General features: G+C 39.0%; 2 protein-coding genes and 1 long non-coding RNA gene across 3 annotated transcripts in view; 1 reads left to right on the top strand and 2 right to left on the bottom strand.

Moving 5' to 3' along the window:
- The window catches only part of KIFBP (kinesin family binding protein), a 35,090-nt gene extending 23,433 nt beyond the window's left edge, over positions 1-11,657 (bottom strand). Inside the window, exons 1-2 of the mRNA XM_040485227.1 lie at positions 11,144-11,657; positions 602-700 (exon numbers count right to left, since the gene is read on the bottom strand). Coding sequence (XP_040341161.1) covers positions 602-700; positions 11,144-11,569 — 525 coding nt within the window. The 5' untranslated portion in view covers positions 11,570-11,657. The remainder of the gene's footprint in view (positions 1-601; positions 701-11,143) is intronic.
- Positions 11,658-11,772: 115 nt separating this feature from the next.
- LOC121036718 (uncharacterized) overlaps positions 11,773-21,461 on the top strand; it is a 19,553-nt gene continuing 9,864 nt past the window's right edge. The window contains exon 1 of the long non-coding RNA XR_005793448.1: positions 11,773-11,867. This is a non-coding gene — a long non-coding RNA (uncharacterized LOC121036718). The remainder of the gene's footprint in view (positions 11,868-21,461) is intronic.
- DDX21 (DExD-box helicase 21) overlaps positions 18,216-21,461 on the bottom strand; it is a 27,066-nt gene continuing 23,820 nt past the window's right edge. The window contains exons 14-15 of the mRNA XM_040485226.1: positions 20,683-20,727; positions 18,216-19,870 (exon numbers count right to left, since the gene is read on the bottom strand). Coding sequence (XP_040341160.1) covers positions 19,601-19,870; positions 20,683-20,727 — 315 coding nt within the window. The 3' untranslated portion in view covers positions 18,216-19,600. The remainder of the gene's footprint in view (positions 19,871-20,682; positions 20,728-21,461) is intronic.

Genomic DNA, 21,461 nt, shown 5'->3' with positions numbered 1-21,461 from the left:
TATTTAAGTAGTTGTTTGCTTTCCTTTAAGCACTCCTATTCTCAGTGGAAATCAAAATAGAATTTTTAGATTATAAATAAAAATATGCCAACATCAGTATTTTAGGATAAATCAGAATATTTCCTGTACAATTATATTTGGATTAAGACTGCCATTAGATCCTAACTAAAGATTATTTTTAAGAACCCTGAAGTCTTTAATATAAAATAATTTCAGCTATTAGGTGACCACCTAGACAGCTCTATACAGAGGTCCTCGAGTATACTGCAATCATGTACTAATAATGTGAGGAATAAAAGCCTTCAATTCTTGACTAGTTCCTATAAAAATCTAAAATGTACGTGACAGGGGCATCTGGGTGGCTCAGTCAATTAAGCATCCCACTCTCGGTTTTGGCTCAGGTCATGATCTCACGGTTCGTGGGTTTGAGCCCTGCATCAGGCTCTGTGCTGCCAGCTTAGGATTCTCTCTCTTCCTCTCTTTGCCTCTCCCCTGCTCACTATCTCTCTCTCTCTTAAAATAAATAAACATTAAAAAGAAGACATGTCATTAAAAAATATATAAAAATAAACATTTTTTAAAATTATGATATACAACATACCTCTTTCATATACTGGTTATACAGTGCTTCTGATGATTCTAGGTAAGCCTGTGCAGTTTCGATTTCTTCTCTTTCAGACCACAAGATACCTAGGTTATTCTGGAAAATAAAGAAAAGAGAAATAATGACAACATAAATCTTCCAATTAGAGTAACTTTCATAGTTTCTTTTTTTTTTTTTTTAAATTTTTTTTTTTAACGTTTATTTACTTTTGAGACAGAGAGAGACAGAGCATGAACGGGGGAGGGACAGAGAGAGAGGGAGACACAGAATCCGAAGCAGGCTCTAGGCTCTGAGCCGTCAGCCCAGAGCCCAACACGGGGCTCGAACTCACGGACCGTGAGATCGTGACCTGAGCTGAAGTCAGACGCTTAACTGACTGAGCCACCCAGGTGCCCCAAACTTTCATAGTTTCAAAATCAGTATTTACCTATCAAATAATACTAGAGTCAGATTAACAATGAATTAATTACTCATAATAATACTGTCCTATGTAGTGTGGTAGACAGCCACTAAGATGAATCCCCAATGATTCTCCTAACATTCATGCCCTCGTATAATCTCTTTCTCTTAGGTATGGGCTGAATTTAGTGGCTTTTTTTCTGACAAAAGTAAATGGAAGTCCATTCCAAGATTAGGTTACAAAGCATCACAGTTCTATCTTCTATCCCTCTTGCTTGTTCTCTCTGAGGGAAGCCGACCACATGTTGTGAGCCACTCTATGGACAGACGCACGTGGCAAGAACTGAGGGAGGTCAACAGCCAGCAAGGAACTGAGGTCTTCGGACCAATAATCTGTAAGGAACTGAAACTGAATCACACCAACAACCATGTGAATGAGCTTACAAGTGGATCTCCCCAAGCTGAGCCTTCAAGTGCAGCTTCAGCAGGCAAATAATCTGATGAGAGACCTTACACAGAGGAAACCAGCAAAGCCATGCCTAGATTCCTGATATAAGTTTGTTGTTTCAAGCTGCTAAATTTGGGGGTAAAATGTTACCTAGGTAATAATATACATAGAGACAAAGATGAGTCAGACACATAAAATGCTTTCAAAATATCTACAATCTCTTCCACGGACCTCTCTAAAAAGGAGTATCCCAACAATTACTGGTTGGTCGAAGCCTGAAGCAAGAGTGATGAGCTCTTAAATTCCAACAATTAAAATTATATGGTATGAAAATCTGAAGATGCTATTATACCTTTCATTATCAGTTAAGTCAACATTACTAATGTTTACCATTTCAAACAACAAAATGTTTGTTTATATTTTCCAAAGTTCTTAAAATTACATAGCTTTATAGGGGCACCTGAGTGGCTCAGTTAAGCGTCCGACTTCGGCTCAGGTCATGACCTCGCAGTTTGTGGGTTCAAGCCCCGCGTTGGACTCTGGGCTGACAGCTCAGAGCCTGGAGCCTGCTTCAGATTCTGTGTCTCCCATTCTCTCTCTGCCCCTCCTCTGCTTGTGCTCACTCACTCTCTCTCTCTCTCTCTCTCAAAAATAAATAAACATTTAAAAAATTAAAGCAATCCCTATCAAAATAACACCAGCATTCTTCACAGAGCTAGAACAAACAATCCCAAAATTTGTATGGAACCAGAAAAGACCCCAAATAGCCAAAGCAGTGTTGAAAAAGAGAAACAATACAGGAGGCATCACAATTCCAGACTTCAAACTGTATTACAAAGCTGTAATCATCAAGACAGTATGGTACTGGCACAAAAACAGATACTCAGATTAATGGAACAGAATAGAGAACCCAGAATGGACCCACAAACATATGGCCAACTAATCTTTGACAAAGCAGGAAAGAATATCCAATGGGATAAAGACAGTCCCTTCAGCAAATGGGAAAACTGGACAGCAACATGCAGAAAAATGAACCTGGACCACTTTCTTACACCATACACAAAAATAAACTCAAAATGGATGAAAGACCTAAACGTAAAACAGGAAGCCATCAAAATCCTAGAGGAGAAAGCAGGCAAAAACATCTTTGATCTTGGCCGCAGCAACTTCTTACTCAACACATCTCTGGAGGCAAGGGAAACAAAAGCAAAAATGAACTCTTGGGACCTTATCAAAATAAAAAGCTTCTGCACAGTGAAGGAGGCAATCAGCAAAACTAAAAGGCAACCAACGGAATTGGAGAAGATATCTGCAAATGACATGTCAGATAAAGGGTTAGTATCCAAAATCTATAAAGAACTTAGCAAACTCAACACCCAAAATACAAATAATCCAGTGAAGAAATGGGCAAAAGACACTTGCTTTAATTTTTTTAATAGACACTTCTCCAAAGAAGACATCCAGATGGCCAAGCGACACATGAAAAAATGCTCAACATCACTCATCATCAGGGGAAAATACAAATCAAAACCACAATGACATACCACCTCACACCTGTCAGAATGGCAATGGCTAACATTAACAACTCAGGCAACAACAGATGTTGGCAAGGATGCGGAGAAAGAGGACCTCTTTTGCACTGCTGGTGGGAATGCAAACTGGTGCAGCCACTTTGGAAAAGAGTATGGAGGTGCCTCAAAAAATTAAAAATAGAACTACCCTACGACCAAGCAATTGCACTACTAGGTATTTATCCAAGGGACACAGGTGTGCTGTTTTGAAGGGGCACCCCAGTGTTTATAGCAGCACTATCAACAATAGCCAAACTATGGAAAGAGTCCAAATGTCCATCAATGGATGAATGGATAAAGAAGATGTGGTATATATGTACAATGGAGTATTACTCGGCAATCAAAAAGAGTGAAATCTTGCCCTTTGCAACTACATGGATAGAACTAGAGGGTATTATGCTAAGCAAAATTAGTCGGAGAAAGACAAATATCATATGACTTCATGCATATGAGGAATTTAAGACACAAAACAGATGAACATAAGGGAAGGGAAGCAAAAATAATATAAACACAGGGAAGGGGACAAAACATAAGAGACTCTTAAAGATAGAGAACAAACAGAGGGTTACTGGAGGGGTTGTGGGAGTGGGGGAAAGGGCTAAATGGGTAAGGGGCATTAAGGAATCTACTCCTGAGCACTATATGCTAACTGGAATGTAAATTAAAAAATAAAAATAAATAAAAAGGAAAGAAAAAAAATTTTTTAATTATATAACTTTATAATTATATCCACTCAATCAAAGATGCCTCATTTATAGTGTCTTTTCTTGTATTGATCACTTCCTTTTGAGTTGATCACTTCCTTTTGATTTCCATAGCACCAACTTCTTTCTGGAATCATGAAGGTGCTAAGGAGAAACTGATTAGATACAAGGTTATATCTTTTTTTTTTTTTTTAAGTAGACTTCACACCCAATACAGAGCCCAATGTGGGGCTTGAACTCACAACCCTAAGATCAAGCTCTTAAGCTGAGATCTAGAGTTGTATGCTTAACCGACTGAGACACCCAGACGCCCTGACACAGGTTATATCTTAAATAACACTGCGAAAACAAAGCCAGTGTGTCCCCTGCTACATGACTATACTATCAGGCTTTCTACAGGGCAATTAGTCAGAACTCAAGACTGGATGCCTAGCTTCCCTTTAGACAAGAGTTATACTGTCTCTCATCCCTTGGGGCTTCAGACACAAGGAATACTTCTGATACTTCTACCACCTTTGGCTACTAGCCTAGGAAAGGGATATATAGGAAAGTATGTATAAGAAAAGTATAAAGAAGCAGGGTTTTTGTTTTGTTTTGTTTTAAATAAAATTTTAATGCAGATTCTTAACCTGGGGCCCATGGACCCATCCATGAAGAAAAGTTCAGAATCTAGAATAACTCCTTCTGTGAAAAAAAAAAAAGAAAAGAAAAAGAAAAGAAAGAAAAATTCAGAGTCTATGAACATGGATGGCAAAACACGACAAATGTATTTCACTGTGTTCTACTAAAATTTGGCATTTCTTTTCATTATAAATGCAGGAAACAAAATGCAACACTATTATAATACCTGAGATTTTGTGACCTACAGAATTGAAAATTTTTCATGTGCAGATAGTTCAAACATACCATCTACATTCTCTACTACATTAAAATTATGGGAGTTATCAAATAACTCATTAGATATTTAATGTGGGAATAAAGAAACATATATAATGCATTCTTAAAAAATATTTCAATAAACTTCTATATTATCAGTTTCTTTTATACTCTTTACAGTTTATGCTATGCATTTAAAATCATTATTCTGGGGGCGCCTGGGTGGCTCAGTCAGTTAAACGTCCGACTTCAGCTCAGGTCACGATCTCGCGGTCCGTGAGTTCGAGCCCCGCGTCGGGCTCTGGGCTGACCGCTCAGAGCCTGGAGCCTGCTTCCGATTCTGTGTCTCCCTCTCTCTCTGCCCCTCCCCCATTCATGCTCTGTCTCTGTCTCAAAAATAAATAAACGTTAAAAAAAATTTTTTTTTAAATCATTATTCTGTTTTATGAAACACAGATTTCACTAGACCGCAAAAGGGGCACATGGCACAAAAAAGTGTTTAAAAACCCTACAGCTTAAAGGTGACTTGATCGTTACTCTGGAATACAGCAGACCTCTGGTCTTCTGGCTTCATATAATGTATGTATTCTATAATTTTTTTAGGTGAAGTGATCAGTCCTCAGTATCTGACACTGTAGGTCACAGGGATAATGTACTGAGATTAGACAGTTCTCTCTTCTTTATTACTTATAAAGTCCTTTGCAGGACACTGGAGAAATCTGAAGGGCTCTGGCACACTGATTATTTACTTTACTGATTATTCTGCTCACCCAGGCTCAGAGAATATAATCTCCCTTAATGTTCATTCTCTTATCTTAGAAATGGAACCACAAGTCACCTTGTCTAATTCTCTAGTTCAACTTATTTTTCCTGACAACAGTCATCGAGAAACTCCATTTAGCCATGACACCACTAAGCCTAACCCCAGCATACTATATCTTGCCTAGACATCAAATCTCGCCTAGAGATTTATTAGTACCAAGAACTAGTTGGCCACATCTATTTTGATGAATGGTCATGTATTTAACCTGCTAGATCCATGGTAGGCTGTGCCACAGAAAGCAGTGACTCTGGTGTGTGATAAAGAGAACCCTAGAGTGTGTCTAGAAATGACTAAGGTTTTTCTTTTCTTTTTTTTCTTTTTTAAGGTTTTTCTTTTCAACTATAACCTGCTTGAGATCTTGAAGGACCATGCAACAGATCTGGAATTGATCTGATTTTTCAAAATTAATAGTGTTAGTGTTTTGCAATTCTTTTTATTGAGATATAACTGACACATGTTAGTGGGTTTTTTTTAAATGTTTATTCCACAAAGATAATTACTATTGACATTCTACATAAATTATGTTTAAATATAATGTAAATCCTAAAATACACAAGAAACTATTATATCATTTAGAGCATCATCATGTTCTTGCCTCAGGATACCAGACTAGGTAGGAAAAAAGTTAGATATAAAATAAAAACAGCTAAAAAGGTATTACCGGTAAATTCTACCAAGCATGTAAGGAAGAAATAATACTAACTCTACACAACTTCTTCCAGAAGACTACAGGAAAGAACGCTTTCCATCTCATATTAAGCCAAAGACATAACAAGAAAACCATAGCCTGATATCCTTCATGAACACTGATACAAAAAATTATTGAAATTTTAGCAAATTGAGTCCAACAATACATAAAAAGGGTAATACTTCACCCAAGTTTTACTTGGTACAAACTCCAAGTGGAGTTTATCACAGGAAGGAAAGGTTGGTTTTAACACCAGAAAATCAATCAAGGTTATTCACCATATTAAGACTAAAAAAGAAAGAAAAAAAAAAATGAATGTCTCAGACACAGGGATGAAATAATGTTGCAGAGTGAAAGAAATCAGACCAAAAGAAGAGTATACACTCCATGACTCCATTATGAAATTCTAGAAAATGTAGGGAAGGGGCCAACGAGAAGGGTAAGAGAGAATAAAGGAGGGAGGGAGGGATCACACAGGAGCACAGGAAACCTGTAGTGATAGTGGATGTGGTCAATACGCTGATTGCACCAAGTGTTTCATCAGTATATACATATGTCAAAATTCATCAAATTGTACACTTTAGATATGTACAGTTTATTGTAGGTCAGTTATACCTCAATAAAGCTACACACACACACACACACACACACACACACACACACACACACCATGTTCTTTATACATATATATCCTGGGAGTGGGGGAGAATAATCTGCCAATTTGTTAGGGAATTTACCAAAGTGAAGTAGTTAAATTTCACTCAAGATGAGGAGTACCTGGCTGGCTCAGTAGGAAGAGTACGCAACTCTCCATCTAAGGATCATGAATTCAAGCCCCACGTTGGGTGTGGAGGCTACTTAAAAAAAATTTTTTTAATTAAAAAAAAAAAAACATGATAATGCAAGTATATATTGCTGATAGCAAGAATTGCAGGGACACCTGGGTGGCTCAGTCACTTGAGTGTCGGACTCTTGGTTTTGGCACAGGTCTCATGGTTTGTGGATTTGAGCACAGAGCCTGCTTGGGATTCTGTCTCTCCCTCTCTCTGCCCCTCCCCTGTTCATGCTCTCTCTCTCCCAAATTAAATAAACTTAATTTTTTTTTAAACTAGAAAACCTGGAGAAAAATCATTCTTAAAGGCATCAGAACTCAGCAAAGATAGAAAGGGATAGTCTCTTTTAATAATCTAATGTGGATCCAGGTTTTGTATTTTTGTAGTTTTCCAGGAAGTAAATATCAGGTTAAGACAAAGCAGTCAGAATATCATAAATTCCCATGAAGTGTTACTTTCAAAATTTTTCCTACACACACATGTAGTCTTTTACAAAATGGAATCATTCTACCTAATTCCAAACATGCCTATGCTCTTCCCTCTCCCTCTTAATATTGATATTTTTGGTTAACAAAGATAAATCATTATTTTTTTTAAGGTTTATTTATTCTGAGAAAGATAAAGAGCTCATGTGCAAGTGGTGGGGGGGATGGGGGGGAGAAGAGGGAAAGAGAGAATCCCAAGTGGGGCTCGATCCCATGAACCATAAGACCATGACCTGAGCTGAGATCAAGATCTGACACTTAACCAACTGAGCCACCCAGGCGCCCCTATAAATCATTATTTTTAATGGCTGTACACTGTCCTTCTGGATGAATGTATCCATATTTATTTAACCATGTATCTATTGACTGATATTTATTTCATTCATTTTTTTTTTTTAATTTTTTTTTTCAACGTTTATTTATTTTGGGGACAGAGAGAGACAGAGCATGAACGGGGGAGGGGCAGAGAGAGAGGGAGACACAGAATCAGAAACAGGCTCCAGGCTCTGAGCCATCAGCCCAGAGCCTGACGCGGGGCTCGAACTCCCGGACCGCGAGATCGTGACCTGGCTGAAGTCGGACGCTTAACCGACTGCCGCCACCCAGGCGCCCCAATTTTCATTCATTTTTTAAAAATTGACAATGCTGTTGTTTTTTTTAATTGACAATGCTGTGATGAACATCCACTTTGACACACCTTTGCATGCCTGATCCAATATTATTTTAGGATATTGATATGCAATTTTTAAGTTAAAGTCTTGACTCCAGAATTTCAATACCTACTGATCTCCAGAAAAGTTCTGTGAATTTGTATTTCCACTAATAATAATGCTAATGGATAGTATCTGTTTCCTCATAGTCTCTCCAATGACAAGTATAAGCGGTATCTTTAATAGACTCTGCAATCTGATACAATTTTTCTATTTCATTCTTTTAGTTTGTATCTTTAATAAACTCTGAAATCTGATACAATTTTTTCTATTTCATTCTTTTAGTTTGCTTTGTTATTAGTGAGATCAAATCTCTCATCATGTATAGCAAATACTAGATGTAATAAAATTCTAGTGTGGTAATGCTATTGGAATAAACAGATCAACTGAACAGTAGAGTTCAGAAACATATTAGCACAAATAGAATCTAAGTAAATTACACTGCTGTATAGTTTTAGTACCAGGTAGGGTAGTTTTAGTGCATTATTTTTCTTATTATATTTTTATGTTCACTCTTCTTTGTTCTTTCAGATAAACATATTCATTTTGTCAAGCTCTAAGACAAAAATTATTGTGATTTTGGCAGAAACTAACAAACCTACAAATGAGTATCAGAATGACTATTGTGTTTAGCCATTATGTTCATACCAAGCCAATGACTTGGTATATCTCTCCTTTTAGAATTATCAGTTCTACTACCCGATAATATGCAATTTCTAAAAATATCTTTTAACCACTGTTTCTTATATACAGGAACACTATTGATATTATATATTTACTTTATATCCCCCCACTTTATTTAACTGATCATTCTAATAGTTTTTCAGTTGATGACTTTAGTTTTTAGGTATACAAGGATCCTATATGCAAATGGTTATTTTGATAAATTATTTTTTCCAAAATTAATAACTCTTATGGCTTTCTATATTACTGCAATGGCCAGAAGTTCTAATCAAAGTTTTGTTCCTGATTTTAGTAAGAATTCCTAAAATAATTCACTCTTCAGAAAAGGTTGGCTGTTTGAAATACTGTATTTTATTGAATGTAAGATGTCACATCTATAAGACGCAATTATTTTATCTATCAGCAAGAAAACACTGCCAGGTAAATTATGACACAGCTATAAGATGCATCCTGATTTTAGACATACTAAGATATGAAGCAGTTTGCATATTAAAGTCAAAATACAGGTGGAACACCTGGGTGGCTCAATTAGTTAAGCAACAGACTCTTGATTTCAGCTCAGGTCATGATCTCATGGTTCATGAGATTAAGCTCCATTTTTGGCTCTGTGCTGATAGCACAGAGCCTGCTTGGGATTCTCTCTCTCTGCCTCTCCCCTGCTCATTCTCTCTCTCTCTCTCTCTCTCTCTCTCTCTCTCAAAATAAATAAATACTTAAAAAAAAAGAATAAAAATACAGTAAATACTGGGCACTCTATATTACATTTAGGAAGGTTTCTAATTCTCTTCTTGCTATGTTGAAATTGTTTAATGTTTATGAAGATCTCAGGCAGCCATGTAGTTAAAGAAAATTTCAAATAATTGAGGTTTTGAGTTTAATCTCTTATGAATTTCATTAGATCATTAATCCAATGGACAAATATTTAGAATGGCCTACTAGGAGGGAGGTACCAAGTTATAAATAGTGTGCAAAAAGATATATAGTTCCTGTGATTATGTAGCTTTTAAATTTATTGGGCCATGATAAAAGAAAATGACATATACAATTTCCTTTTTAATTCTGAGGTTTTTCTTTGTGGCCCACTTGTCACATCATCATTTTTGGTAAATGTTCCTGGATCACATGTATTAAGAACTGGTTTGTGAGCTTACCCCAAGTTCCTGGCACATACAAAGAGTTCATACATATTTGTATTTTGCAGTGTTAGGTTCCTGAAGAGAATGTCAGATTTGTTAATAAACCAAGTGCCATATAAATGGGAAACAGTGAGTATTATAAGAACTCAAAGATACAAGTTCGAACAAAATGCTCAAAGAAAGTTACTAAAGTATGAGATTTGTTTTGAGATGGGTTTGGAAGAATGGGCAGGAATTCCCTGGGAAGCAAAGGAATAGAGAGAGAGAGAGAGAGAGAGAGAGAGAGAGACACCAAAGTAATTTAAAATCTTAATTTAAGGTCTCAAGGAAACGACAAAGAATGACCCGAGTGCATGCTTAATTTAAAACAAATTGTTTAGGGGCGCCTGGGTGGCGCAGTCGGTTAAGCGTCCGACTTCAGCCAGGTCACAATCTCGCGGTCCGTGAGTTCGAGCCCCACGTCAGGCTCTGGGCTGATGGCTCAGAGCCTGGAGCCTGTTTCCGATTCTGTGTCTCCCTCTCTCTCTGCCCCTCCCCCGTTCATGCTCTGTCTCTCTCTGTCCCAAAAATAAATAAACGTTGAAAAAAAAATTTTTTTTTAAATTGTTTAAAAATCTTCAGTTTCTATTTTTGCAATATACATATACATTGCAAATATATTATTGCAAATATATGTATTTTCAATATGTATATTTGCAAATATATATTTGCAATATATGTATATTTGCAATATATACTTGCAAATATATATTTGTAATATATATTTTTGCTATATATATTGCAAGTATATATATTTGCAATATATATTTTTTTGCTAAGATTTTTAAACAATTTGTTTTAAATTAAGCATGCACTCGGGTCATTCGTTGCCATTTCCTTGAGACCTTAAATTAAGATTTCAAATTACTCTGCATTTCTTCTTAATAGAATGAACGAGATTTGGACTGGTGGAGAAGAGTTGGAAAGGGCATTTATGATGTAGTAGGGTCTCAGGAAACCAATGTGTTAACCACGACTAAGCGAAGCAGCAAGTGATGTCGGAGTTTGCAAGCTGTTTATTCCAAAGCTTCAAAACACGGGGCCAAACCGTGCCTCATAACAGTTGCCTTTGGCCTTGGCGAGAGTGGGGCCCTCTCCATCCCTCGCCTCTGGCCGACAACAGCGGGCCCGGCTCGCTCTCACCTGAGCCTGTATGTAGAGGGAGACGCAGTCGTGCGACAGCCGGTACTTGCGCAGCAGCCTCAGGCATTTCACCAGATGCTCCTCCCCCGCCGACAGCTCCTCGGTGTCGATGTGGTTCACCCCGAGATGGAACTCAATCACCGCCAGCCTCACTGCCCCCTGGGCGATGGGCCCCTCGGCCTCCACCGCTTCAGCCGGCAGCCCCAGGGCGTGGTCCCCTGCGCCCACGCCGTCATCGGTCTGAGGCCGCTCATCCTCGTCCTCAGGCGCGGGGCCCAACAGCGCCTTGACCTCTTCCAGCAGTGCTCGGGCGCCGTATTTGGACTTGTACGGTTCCTTCTCGGGGTTTTTATGCAATTCCACCCGCGACAAAGCCAGCGCGGCCTGGAATTTCTCACGAATCTCGGCCCACGGAGCACTCGCCATAGCGGCCTCTACGGCCTGGGCGTCCTCGATGGATGTTTGCAATCGGACTCCCGCCTTCTTTCTGCTTTGCGACACTTCACTTACGGCCCCCGACAGATCCGACACAGCAGAACCGTAACCAATGAGGTCCTCCAGAGGAACCGCAATATGCTCTGCAGTGACCAACGGAAAGGCGTAGTAGGCACCACAGCAACCGTTGTCGTAGAAACGAAGCTGTCGATGAGGGCAGCCACACCTCCAGCCCTACCCTCTGCGGTGGTGGATTCTCTCGCGTGACCCCGTGAAGTTCTACCTGCATGTAAGTATCGGCTGACTTTAACATGACACATGGAAATAGTGTTTAGAAACATAGCTAACTACTCTCGTTAGTTGGTATACACTGAATGACAGAAACCTTTTGATATTAGTGTATAACCCAACCCATGACTGGACGAAAATGTAACAAGGATTCGTTTATTATTAACGTATAGCTTCTTGAGTGAAAGATAGCTTTTACTATATAAAAAGAACTCAATGATCGACCAATATTTTCCCTTCAGCCCTGGAGTACAGGCTGGAGGCATGTGTGCAACTTCCCAAAGTAACACAGAAGTCCCAGAGCTGTGACAAACCACCTGAGGCGTGGCTTTTTCCATTACACACCTTCGTAAATTATGAAGTCAAATGCGAAGGGTGGGTGGAAAGGGCGGGGCAGAGGTTTTAACTATTAGGCGCTTGATAGCTATGTGCGCTTTGAGATATATAAAGGAGGACCGATTTTAGAAGCTCATAGACATAACTTGATTCTCAGATCTTCTAATTGATAAGTTAACTTTTCCAAGCTTCAGATTTCTCACAGTAAAACATAAGTGATAATAATATTACTTAACTCTACAGAATTATCCTAAGGAAGAATGTTAGTGTTCCCCCGGGACTCCTTCCTAAACGTTGTCCCAGGGAGATCTTATGCATTTCCACCGTTTCTATCACATGTCCTGTTTACTTCCAAAACTTGGTCTCCAGGCCAGATGACTCTCTGGAGCTCCAGACTGTAATACCCATCTCCCAACTGGAACCACCACACCTAAATGTTCCACTAGGGACGCCTGGGTGGCTCATTCTGTTAAGCATTGGACTTTCAGCTCAAGTCATGATCTGATGGTTCCGAAGTTGGAGCCCCTCATTTTGCTCTGCCCGGATAGCTCCAAGTCTGCTTCAGATTCTGTCTCCCTCCCTCTCTCTCTCTCTGCTCAATACTCAATAAATATTTTAAAAAATAGTGACTGTTCCACTGTATGTTGAAATTGGAAACCATTCTTTTCCTCTTTACCTGCCCCCTCCCTCCCACAACACATTAGCTGTTATGTTCTACATCTCAGTGAATGACACCACTATAGGAGCTGCTGATTCCTTGCATTCACTCTCTCCTCTCATCCTTAAATGCAAAAACCAAGTACTGGCCAATCCACCTCCTAAATAGCTTACATCTGTTTACTTCTCATCTCTAGTGGTTTAGACCAACCACCATCTGAATTACTTTTAATAGGTAACCTTGCTGCCAGTCTGGTTTCCTACCAGTGCATTTTCCACAACACTTCAAATGACTCATTCACTCATTCAATAAATATTTAAAGTTGTCTGTTAATTTGCCAGTTAATTGGCACTGTTCTAGGCCCTGAGAATTCAGCAGTTAAAAACAGACAAAAATCTCTGCCCCAGTATAGGGAAAGACATTAAATATGTCAAAAAAAAAAAAAAACTATACAGTAATGTCAGAGGAAGTATGGGATGGAAATAAAACAAAAGAGGAGATAAGGAGTGTTAGCAGGTGAAGCAAGGTTGCTATTTTTAAACAGGAAATGCCCTTTTTGAGGACTGTCAAATATTTGAGTAAAGATCTGAAAGTAAGAGAGTGAGCCATGAAGACATTAGGGGAAGTATATCCCAGACAGAGGAATAGCAAATATGAAAGCTTTGACACAGAGTGTGCCTAGTGTTTTCAAGGAACAAGGAGACCTCTTGCCTGGAACAGAGAGAATGGAGAGGGCAGTAGGAGAGGAAATCAGAGAAGTAATGTGGGCCCTATTATTTAGGGTTCATAAGGCCATTTATAGGGACTTTGGATATTTTGAGTGAGGTGGGAGCCATTGGATGCTTTTGAAGGAGTGACAGACAAAATCTGATTTATGGGATTATTCTTTTTAAATGCTTATTTATTTTGAGAGAGAGTGCGAGCATGAGTGGGGGAGGGACAGAGAGAGAGAGAATCCTAAGGCTCCAAACTGTCAGCGTTGAGCCCACCTTAGAGCTTGATTTCACAAACTGTGAGATCATGACCTGAGCCAAAATTAAGAGTCCAATGCTCAACAACTGAGCCACCGAGCACCCTAGAGGATTATTCTCAAGACAACTGAAGGGGGAACAGAGAAAAAGCAGGGAGACTGGTGAAGAAACTACTGTAATAATCATAGTAGGTGCTCAGTACCTATCTGTTCATGAATAGGAAAGTGATTGGAGGGGCACCTGGGTAGTTCAGTCAGTTAAGCGTTGGACTTCGGCTCAGGTCATGACCTCACGGATCACGAGTTCGAGCCCCACATCAGGCTCTGCGCTGACAGCTTGGAGCATGCTTGGATCCTCTGTCTCCTTCCCTTTCTGTCCCTTCCCCACTTGCACTCGCACACTTCCTCTCTCAAAAATCAACATTAAAAAAAAAAAGGAAAGCAATTGGCATGGTTAATAATAGTAGCTAATCACTCCCTATGAGCCAAATAGCATTCTATATATTAAAATCATCTAATCCTCAAAACTAATATTGCACTGTATGTTAACTAGCTGGAATTTAAATAAAAACTGGAAAACAAATCATCTAATCCTCAGAACAACTCTGTGAGATATTATTATTATTCCCATCCTACAAAGTAAGAATCGAGGTCCAAGAGATTAATAATTTACCAAATATATATAGAGATAGGTAATAACTTACCATATATATAAGTAGGCAGTTGTGCTCCAGAGCCCACACTTATTTTTTTTTTTTTTTAAGAGAGAGAGATAGCAAGCACACAGGAACCAGTGGGAGAGGGGTGGGTACATAGAATTGTAAACAGGTTCCACACCCAGGGTGGGGCTTGACCTCACAACCCTGAGGTCATGACCTGAGCTGAAATCAAAAGTCGGATGTTTAACCCACTAAGCCACCCAGGTGCCCCTTAAAATCAAGGGGTTGGGAAGGCCATGCTCCCTCCAATATTTCTTTAAGTAGGTACCACACCTAGCGCAGAGCCCAACAGGGGCTAGAACTCCTAATTCTAACTCTGAGATCAAGAACTGAGGTGAAGCATGGGACACTTGACCAACTGACCTACCCAGGCACCCCTCCAGAGCCCACATTCTTCAATTAGTATGCTATACTGCCCTAGTAGGAGCTCAATAAATAACCCTCCAACACATGGTGCTGACCTCTAAAACATCTAACTGGAACAACACCCAGATGAAAACTAAAATGGAGATTTTTGGAAAATCCTTACACAGCTGCAGTAAAAAACACAAACATGAGACTAGGAAACTTGCAATAGAAGAATTCTGGCTGCCATTTGGGGAGCATATTTCCTTTCTTGGCCTTCTTTTTATATCTAATTATCAACTTACATTAAATACAGGGGGGAAAGGAACTTGTTAAATGACAGATGCGTCAGCAAAATTCAGTGTGGCAGAATCTATAGAACAAATGGCCTGGTTTCTTCAAAAAATAAGTTGCAGGTTAGGAATTTGCCAATATATAATAAAACTACATACAAAATACAATTTCAAAACTATATATGTACTTACCTTCTGGCCCAGCCATCCCATTTCCAGGAATATACCCTGAAGACAGAACTCCAACAGTATGAAAATACTATACACCAGGTTCCTCACTGCAGCATTGTTAACTACAAAATACTGCAAATAATCTATGTGCCCATACATTAAGAGTAAGAAAATGGTCGAATAAACTATGATACTCCACACAATGGAGTACAATGCAGTTATGAAACAAAAAAGTTGATTTCTATGAACTGATGTAGTGATTTCCAGGATATGCCATTAAGAAAAAAAAAGCAAAGTGCCAAAAAGTATCTATAGAATACCCTTCCTGTTGATACCCTGGTTTTGATCTTTGTACTATGGTTATGTAAAATGTTAACATTGGGGGAAACAATTATTTTAAGGGATAAATGAAATAATCTGTCCTTTATTTTAATATTTTTTTTAATGTTTATTTTTCAGAGAGACAGAAAGACAGTGTGCGAGCAGTGGAGGGGCAGAAAGAAAGGAAGGCACAGAATCCAAAGCAGGCTCCAGGCTCTGAGCCATCAGCACAGAGCCCAATGCAGGGCTTGATCTCACAAATCATGAGATCATGACCTGAGCCAAAGTCAGACACTTAACGGACTGAGCCACCCAGGCGCCCCCAATCTGTCCTTTAAATGTTAATATTCCTTAGGACTGCTTCCTAAGCTTTGTCCCAGAGAGATCTTCTGCATTTCCAGGTAATAGACAAATAGGCAAAGATTTATACAAGGACATTAATTTTATTTAGAATATTGAAAAACTGGGGTGCCTGGGTGGCTCAGTCGGTTAAGCGTCCGACTTTGGCTCAGGTCATGATCTCACGGTCTGTGAGTTCGAGCCCCGCGTTGGGCTCTGTGCTGACAGCTCAGAGCCTGGAGCCTTTCAGATTCTGTGTCTCCCTCTTGCTGACCCTTCCCTGTTCATGCTCTGTCTCAAAAATAAATAAAACGTTAAAAAAAGTTTTTAGAATATTGAAAAATTATAAATAATGTGGCCATCCAGAGTCCTGGTTAAATAAATATATATTGACATATCCATTCTATACTACATGCCATGTAGTCATCAAAAATGCAAGACTGAGAGGTACCTGGGTGGCTCAGTCAGTTAAGTGTCTGACTTTGGCTCATCAGGTCATGATCTTGAGTTCAAGCCCCACATCAGGCTCTGTGCGGACAGCTCGGAGCCTGGAGCCTGCTTCAGCTTCTGTGTCTCTCCCTCTCTCTCTCTCTGCCCCTCCTCTCCTCATGCTCCATCAAAAATAAACAAACATTAAAAAAAAGAAAGATTGGGTGGCTCAGTCTGTTAAGCAACTGACTCTTAATTTCAGCTCGGGTCACAATCTCATAGTTTGTGAGATCAAATCCCACATTGGGCTCTGCACTGGTAGTTCAGAGCCTGTTTGGGATTCTCTCTCTCCCTCTCTTGTCCCTATTATGCTTGCATGCACGGGTGAGCTCTCTTTCAAAATAAATAAACGTTAAAAAAAATATTGTAAAATCTGTACTTACAGAGAAGCATGCACACGTTGAGGGAAAAAAGCAATTCACAAAGCTGAATTATTCAAATCTCGTAAATAAATTGTTGGAAGAGATGCTCACAAAAAGGTTATGGAGTGACTATTATTTTTTCTATGTTTGGATTTTTTCACCCATAATTTATTACTTTTAAAATAAAAATTTCATGCTATTCTCATTTTTAGGAAAAAAGCCACCAAAAACTTAAATAGTAAATACTAGTATTTTTATTCTGGCATAAAGCAGTATTTTATACATTAACTTACAGCATTTTATGTACAATTGTAAAGAAACTGCTGCACAGATAACTCCAATGTAAAAATGGATTGTATTTTAAAAGTTCATTGAGTCTGATACATTGGAAAATATTTTCTCTGTAGAAAATAGTAAAAACTAACATTTCCCAGCCTAACAAGCCCATTTAAATCAAACAGCTGAATTATATATTTATAAATACGGTTTGAATTCTGGGATCCAGGAGAAACTTTAGCTTCATTTGTTGAAAACAGCCATGTTTTCCATAAAATTGTGTCAAGTGCAATTCCCACTAAACTTCCCCCTTACTCTTGATTTATGCCTGATTATTTTTCTGTGGGCTAATCCACATCAAGGTTTTAACTGCTCTTCCCTAAAGGACAGATACTGTGTCCTTTGAATCTGCTTGATTAAATACTTTGGTTGTTATTAAAATATGCTCAGTATTTTGAGCAAAATTGAAATCTAATAAATTATAATCTACAAGACACATGAGTCGTCTGTTATCAAACACCTTCTCCTGTGGCTTGATGGAAGCCATGAGGAATGGGAGGAAAATGGTAAAATTGACAAGTATCAAGAAATAAAAGCCAAGATAATTGCTGAGAACACAGAGACATCCAGTTAGGACTGAAGGACAGAACTGAAGTCCAAACAGAGAAAGGACACATTGCCTCAAGCATCAAAGAGTTGAGCTGGCGGGGTGCCTGGGTGGCTCAGTCGGTTAAACATCCGACTTTGACTCAGGTCATGATCTTGTGGTCCCTGAGTTCGAGCCCTGTGCCAGGCTCTGTGCTGACAGCTCAGAGCCTGGAGCCTGCTCTTCTGTGTCTCCCTCTCTGCCCCCTCTCTGCTCATGCTCTCTGTCTCTCCAAAATAAATAAATGTTAAAACTTTTTTTTTTTTAATTTCATTTAAAGAGTTGAGCTGGCTATCTGAACCCCTTACTGCAAGATGATAGAGTAAAATGCAGTTAGATAAAGAGAACTGATGGAGCAAAAGAAACCAGGGCTTAGAAAGACTTCAATTGTTCAAAAATAATCAAATGAAAACAAGACAGGCCATGTATTTTAACTTCTCCTATCAGAGTTTATTCCCTGAGAGTCTCAGTCCAGAATTTCTAGGAATTAAGGCAAGAAAACAATGCCACTCTTAAGCTCCTGCACCATGCAGAAAGTTTCCCAGAGAAGTAATATTTGAGAACTCACAGAGTTACCTGACCAGGGGCTATATAAAATTTGTCAGTTCCCTCAAAGCTACAACCAAAAATAACCATACACAGATTATCTTAAAAGGAAGTCTCTAAGCAGCTAAAACCTTTCAATGGAATAGCAGTCTAACAGAAATAGATCCTATACTGTGACTATAGGAACTAGGCCTCTGAGAAACCATTGGATCATTCTACCTGAAACTCCAGTTTACCCATTAGAAGTCAATTTCTAGAAACATTAATGACCTGTTGTTTACCATGAAAAGAATGCTTTTCGTGTATTTTCACTTGCTCCTTTCTTTGCTCTTGAGATGAATGTTCCTTTCTCACATGTAAAAAATATTTTCAGTGGATTTCCTGACTCTTGTCATCAATGCAAATCTCTGCCCCCCACTCCCTTAATTCCTTCTTGGTAAATAATGTTAATCTTCCAACAGGAAGTGGAGTACATTATCATCAAGCACCTATTATTCAGCCTCCTTACTTACAAAGAAAGTTACAGGGCCACCTTATACATTTGGAATTCCTTAAAGACACTTGTTTTTTATTAAAATACTTCTTTATATATACATAAATAGATAAAATCTGTGAAGAATTCCTGAAGCATGAATTCAGCTTACACTAAAGAGTTAAAAATGTATCAAAATGTACATAATGATGGCTAATCTACATAATGTCTCCCATCAAATTTATCACTGTTCTTCAAATCTAGAGCACATGCTGGCATAAAATGTATTGCATCCCAGCAATTTTGAAATATTGCTTCAAAACATTGCTCAGTACGATCTCTCAGAGGACATGTTACAGGACCACGTGAGTCACTGTTCGGCAGGTGGCTGAAGAATGCCAATTACAGGTAAGCCTCGACTGCTCAGAGTGCCTCTCCAGAGACTGCTGCATTCCCCACAGGTATTCAGGGAAGGACACTATTTAAATACAGAGACACCTCAACTTAAAAAGTATGGGCAAATACATGCTTGACTTGGTCTTATAACCTACAGACAATGCATCAGAATAAAAATATTACGAATTCATACATCTTTTCAAAAGAGAAACCTAATACAGAAACAGCAATAGTTACAAGTGATAATCATCAGATGGAAATAATTTCCATGAAGCTTGTCTCTCTGGAAGAGATGGGGACCAGGCAAGTGGTCAAGAAGGAAACACATGTGCTTTTAACTTCATAGGAAAATCAGTGTTCAGTTCCACGTTGCCGTATGAATCCTCTATTTGAAATTACTGCCCAAATGCTTTACTGAAACTCCGCTTCTGGCCTTTGTTTTGGAATCTGTTACTTTTGTTGCCACCTCCTGATCGCTGTCCTCTGAAGCTTCGATTTCCTTCCCGTTGTCTCCCGAAGCTTCTGTTTCCTTCTCGCTGTCCCCTGAAGCCTCGACTGCCTTCCCGCTGTCCCCTGAAGCCTCGATATCCTTCCCGTGGTCCTTCTAGCTCTGGTTGCTCCGTGGCCACAGATAGCTGCCAGCGACGTGAATCATGCCATTTCTCCTGTGGACAGATAGTATTATTTTACCTGCTCTGATTTTTATTGAACTTGATTTTAAAAAGCATGAGAAAGACAGTATTTTTGCCCTTTCTCTAAAGAAAAACCAGATTGATAATCTAAGTGTTTAAAATTTAAAAGGTCACTGGTTAGGGGCACCTGGGTAGCTCAATCAGTTAAGCATCCAATTCTTGATTTCGGCTCAGGTCATGCTCTTGCGGTTTGGGAATTCGAGTCCCGCATCAGGCTGTGAGCTGACAAGCGCGAAGCCTGCTTGGAATTCTCTGTCTCCCTCCCTCTCTGCCCCTTCCCTGCTCTCTTTCTCGCTCTCAAAAATAAATAAGCATCAAAAAAAAGCTTTCTTTAATAAAATAAAAATAAGAATAAATAAAAGGTCACTGGTTAAAAAGAATACAACCTTCAGGGCGCCTGGGTGGCTGAGTCAGTTAAGTGTCTGTATCCCCAGCTGTCAGGTAGTAAAACATGCAAATATACCACAAACCCGTATCTCACAGCAGTACTAAATGAAGATAGAGCAATTGAAGATGTCTATGTAAACCCCATACAACACACACAGGAGGAAAAAGCTAGATACTGTTCATAACTCTATAGATAAAGGAAAGAAGGAAAACAGGCTGAATAAGAAAAATATATGAATAAAAAGGCTAGGAGAAAAAAAATACTAAACTTCATTAACTCTTAATTGTCTTTTAGTAAAGGGACTAGAGCTATTGATTCCTTTTCCATTATTCTGTGTTTTCAATAATGAACGTTTTATAACTTAAATGTTAACTTCAAAATCCAAGAGAAAGAATACCTGTATTTCTGTTACTGCTGCAGTAGGGACATCAAAGCAAACCCCCTGGAAATCAAAACAAATGCCAAGTTAATTCAGCCTTTCACCACAATTGTCAGTGTGCTCCAAAAGACCATATAATATTCAAAATTATATCCAAAAACAAAACCAAAAAAACCCTCCAGGTATGAATTTTAGATGCGACTTTCAACCAATGCCAACGCATATCATACCTCCCAAAAGCACAACAGCAAAAACCCAAGGATACTTTAAAAAGGGAGTCAAAATGATTTAGAACTGGCTAGAGATCATTCTTGGCTATCATACTGCTAATTCCTCAAGTAGCTATTAGCTACATTTTAGAGCTGAAGAAACAGAGGTTTGGAGAGGCTAAGTCAAAGGCCCCCAGCTGGGCAACAGAGCAGGTTTTAAACATCTGTTCAGTATGGCCCCCAAACCAATGGTCTACATTAAAATACACTGCTTTCTGTAAGAAAAAGTGTCTACTATTCAGGATGACCTAACTAAAAGTAGAAAACTAAATGATTTTCCATTGTTAATTTTCTAGGTTTTCGCAATTCACCTTGCTCTAATAAAAAGGTTTTTATAGCATTTTGGGGGCACCTGGGTGGCTCAGTTGGTTAAGTGCCTGACTCTGGATTTCAGCTGAGATCACAATGTCACAGGTTTCTGAGTTCCGGCCTCTGTGATGACAGCATGATGCCTGCTTAGGATTCATTCTCTCTCTCTCTCTCTCTCTCTCTCTCTCTCTCTCTCTCTCTCTCTCTCTCCCTTTCCCT

This window comes from Herpailurus yagouaroundi, unplaced genomic scaffold, assembly GCF_014898765.1.
Source record: "Herpailurus yagouaroundi ecotype Mexico unplaced genomic scaffold, PumYag 163, whole genome shotgun sequence".
NCBI lineage: Eukaryota > Metazoa > Chordata > Mammalia > Carnivora > Felidae > Herpailurus > Herpailurus yagouaroundi.
Note: the sequence above shows the minus strand (reverse complement) of the source record. Positions and strands in the feature narration are given on the sequence as shown.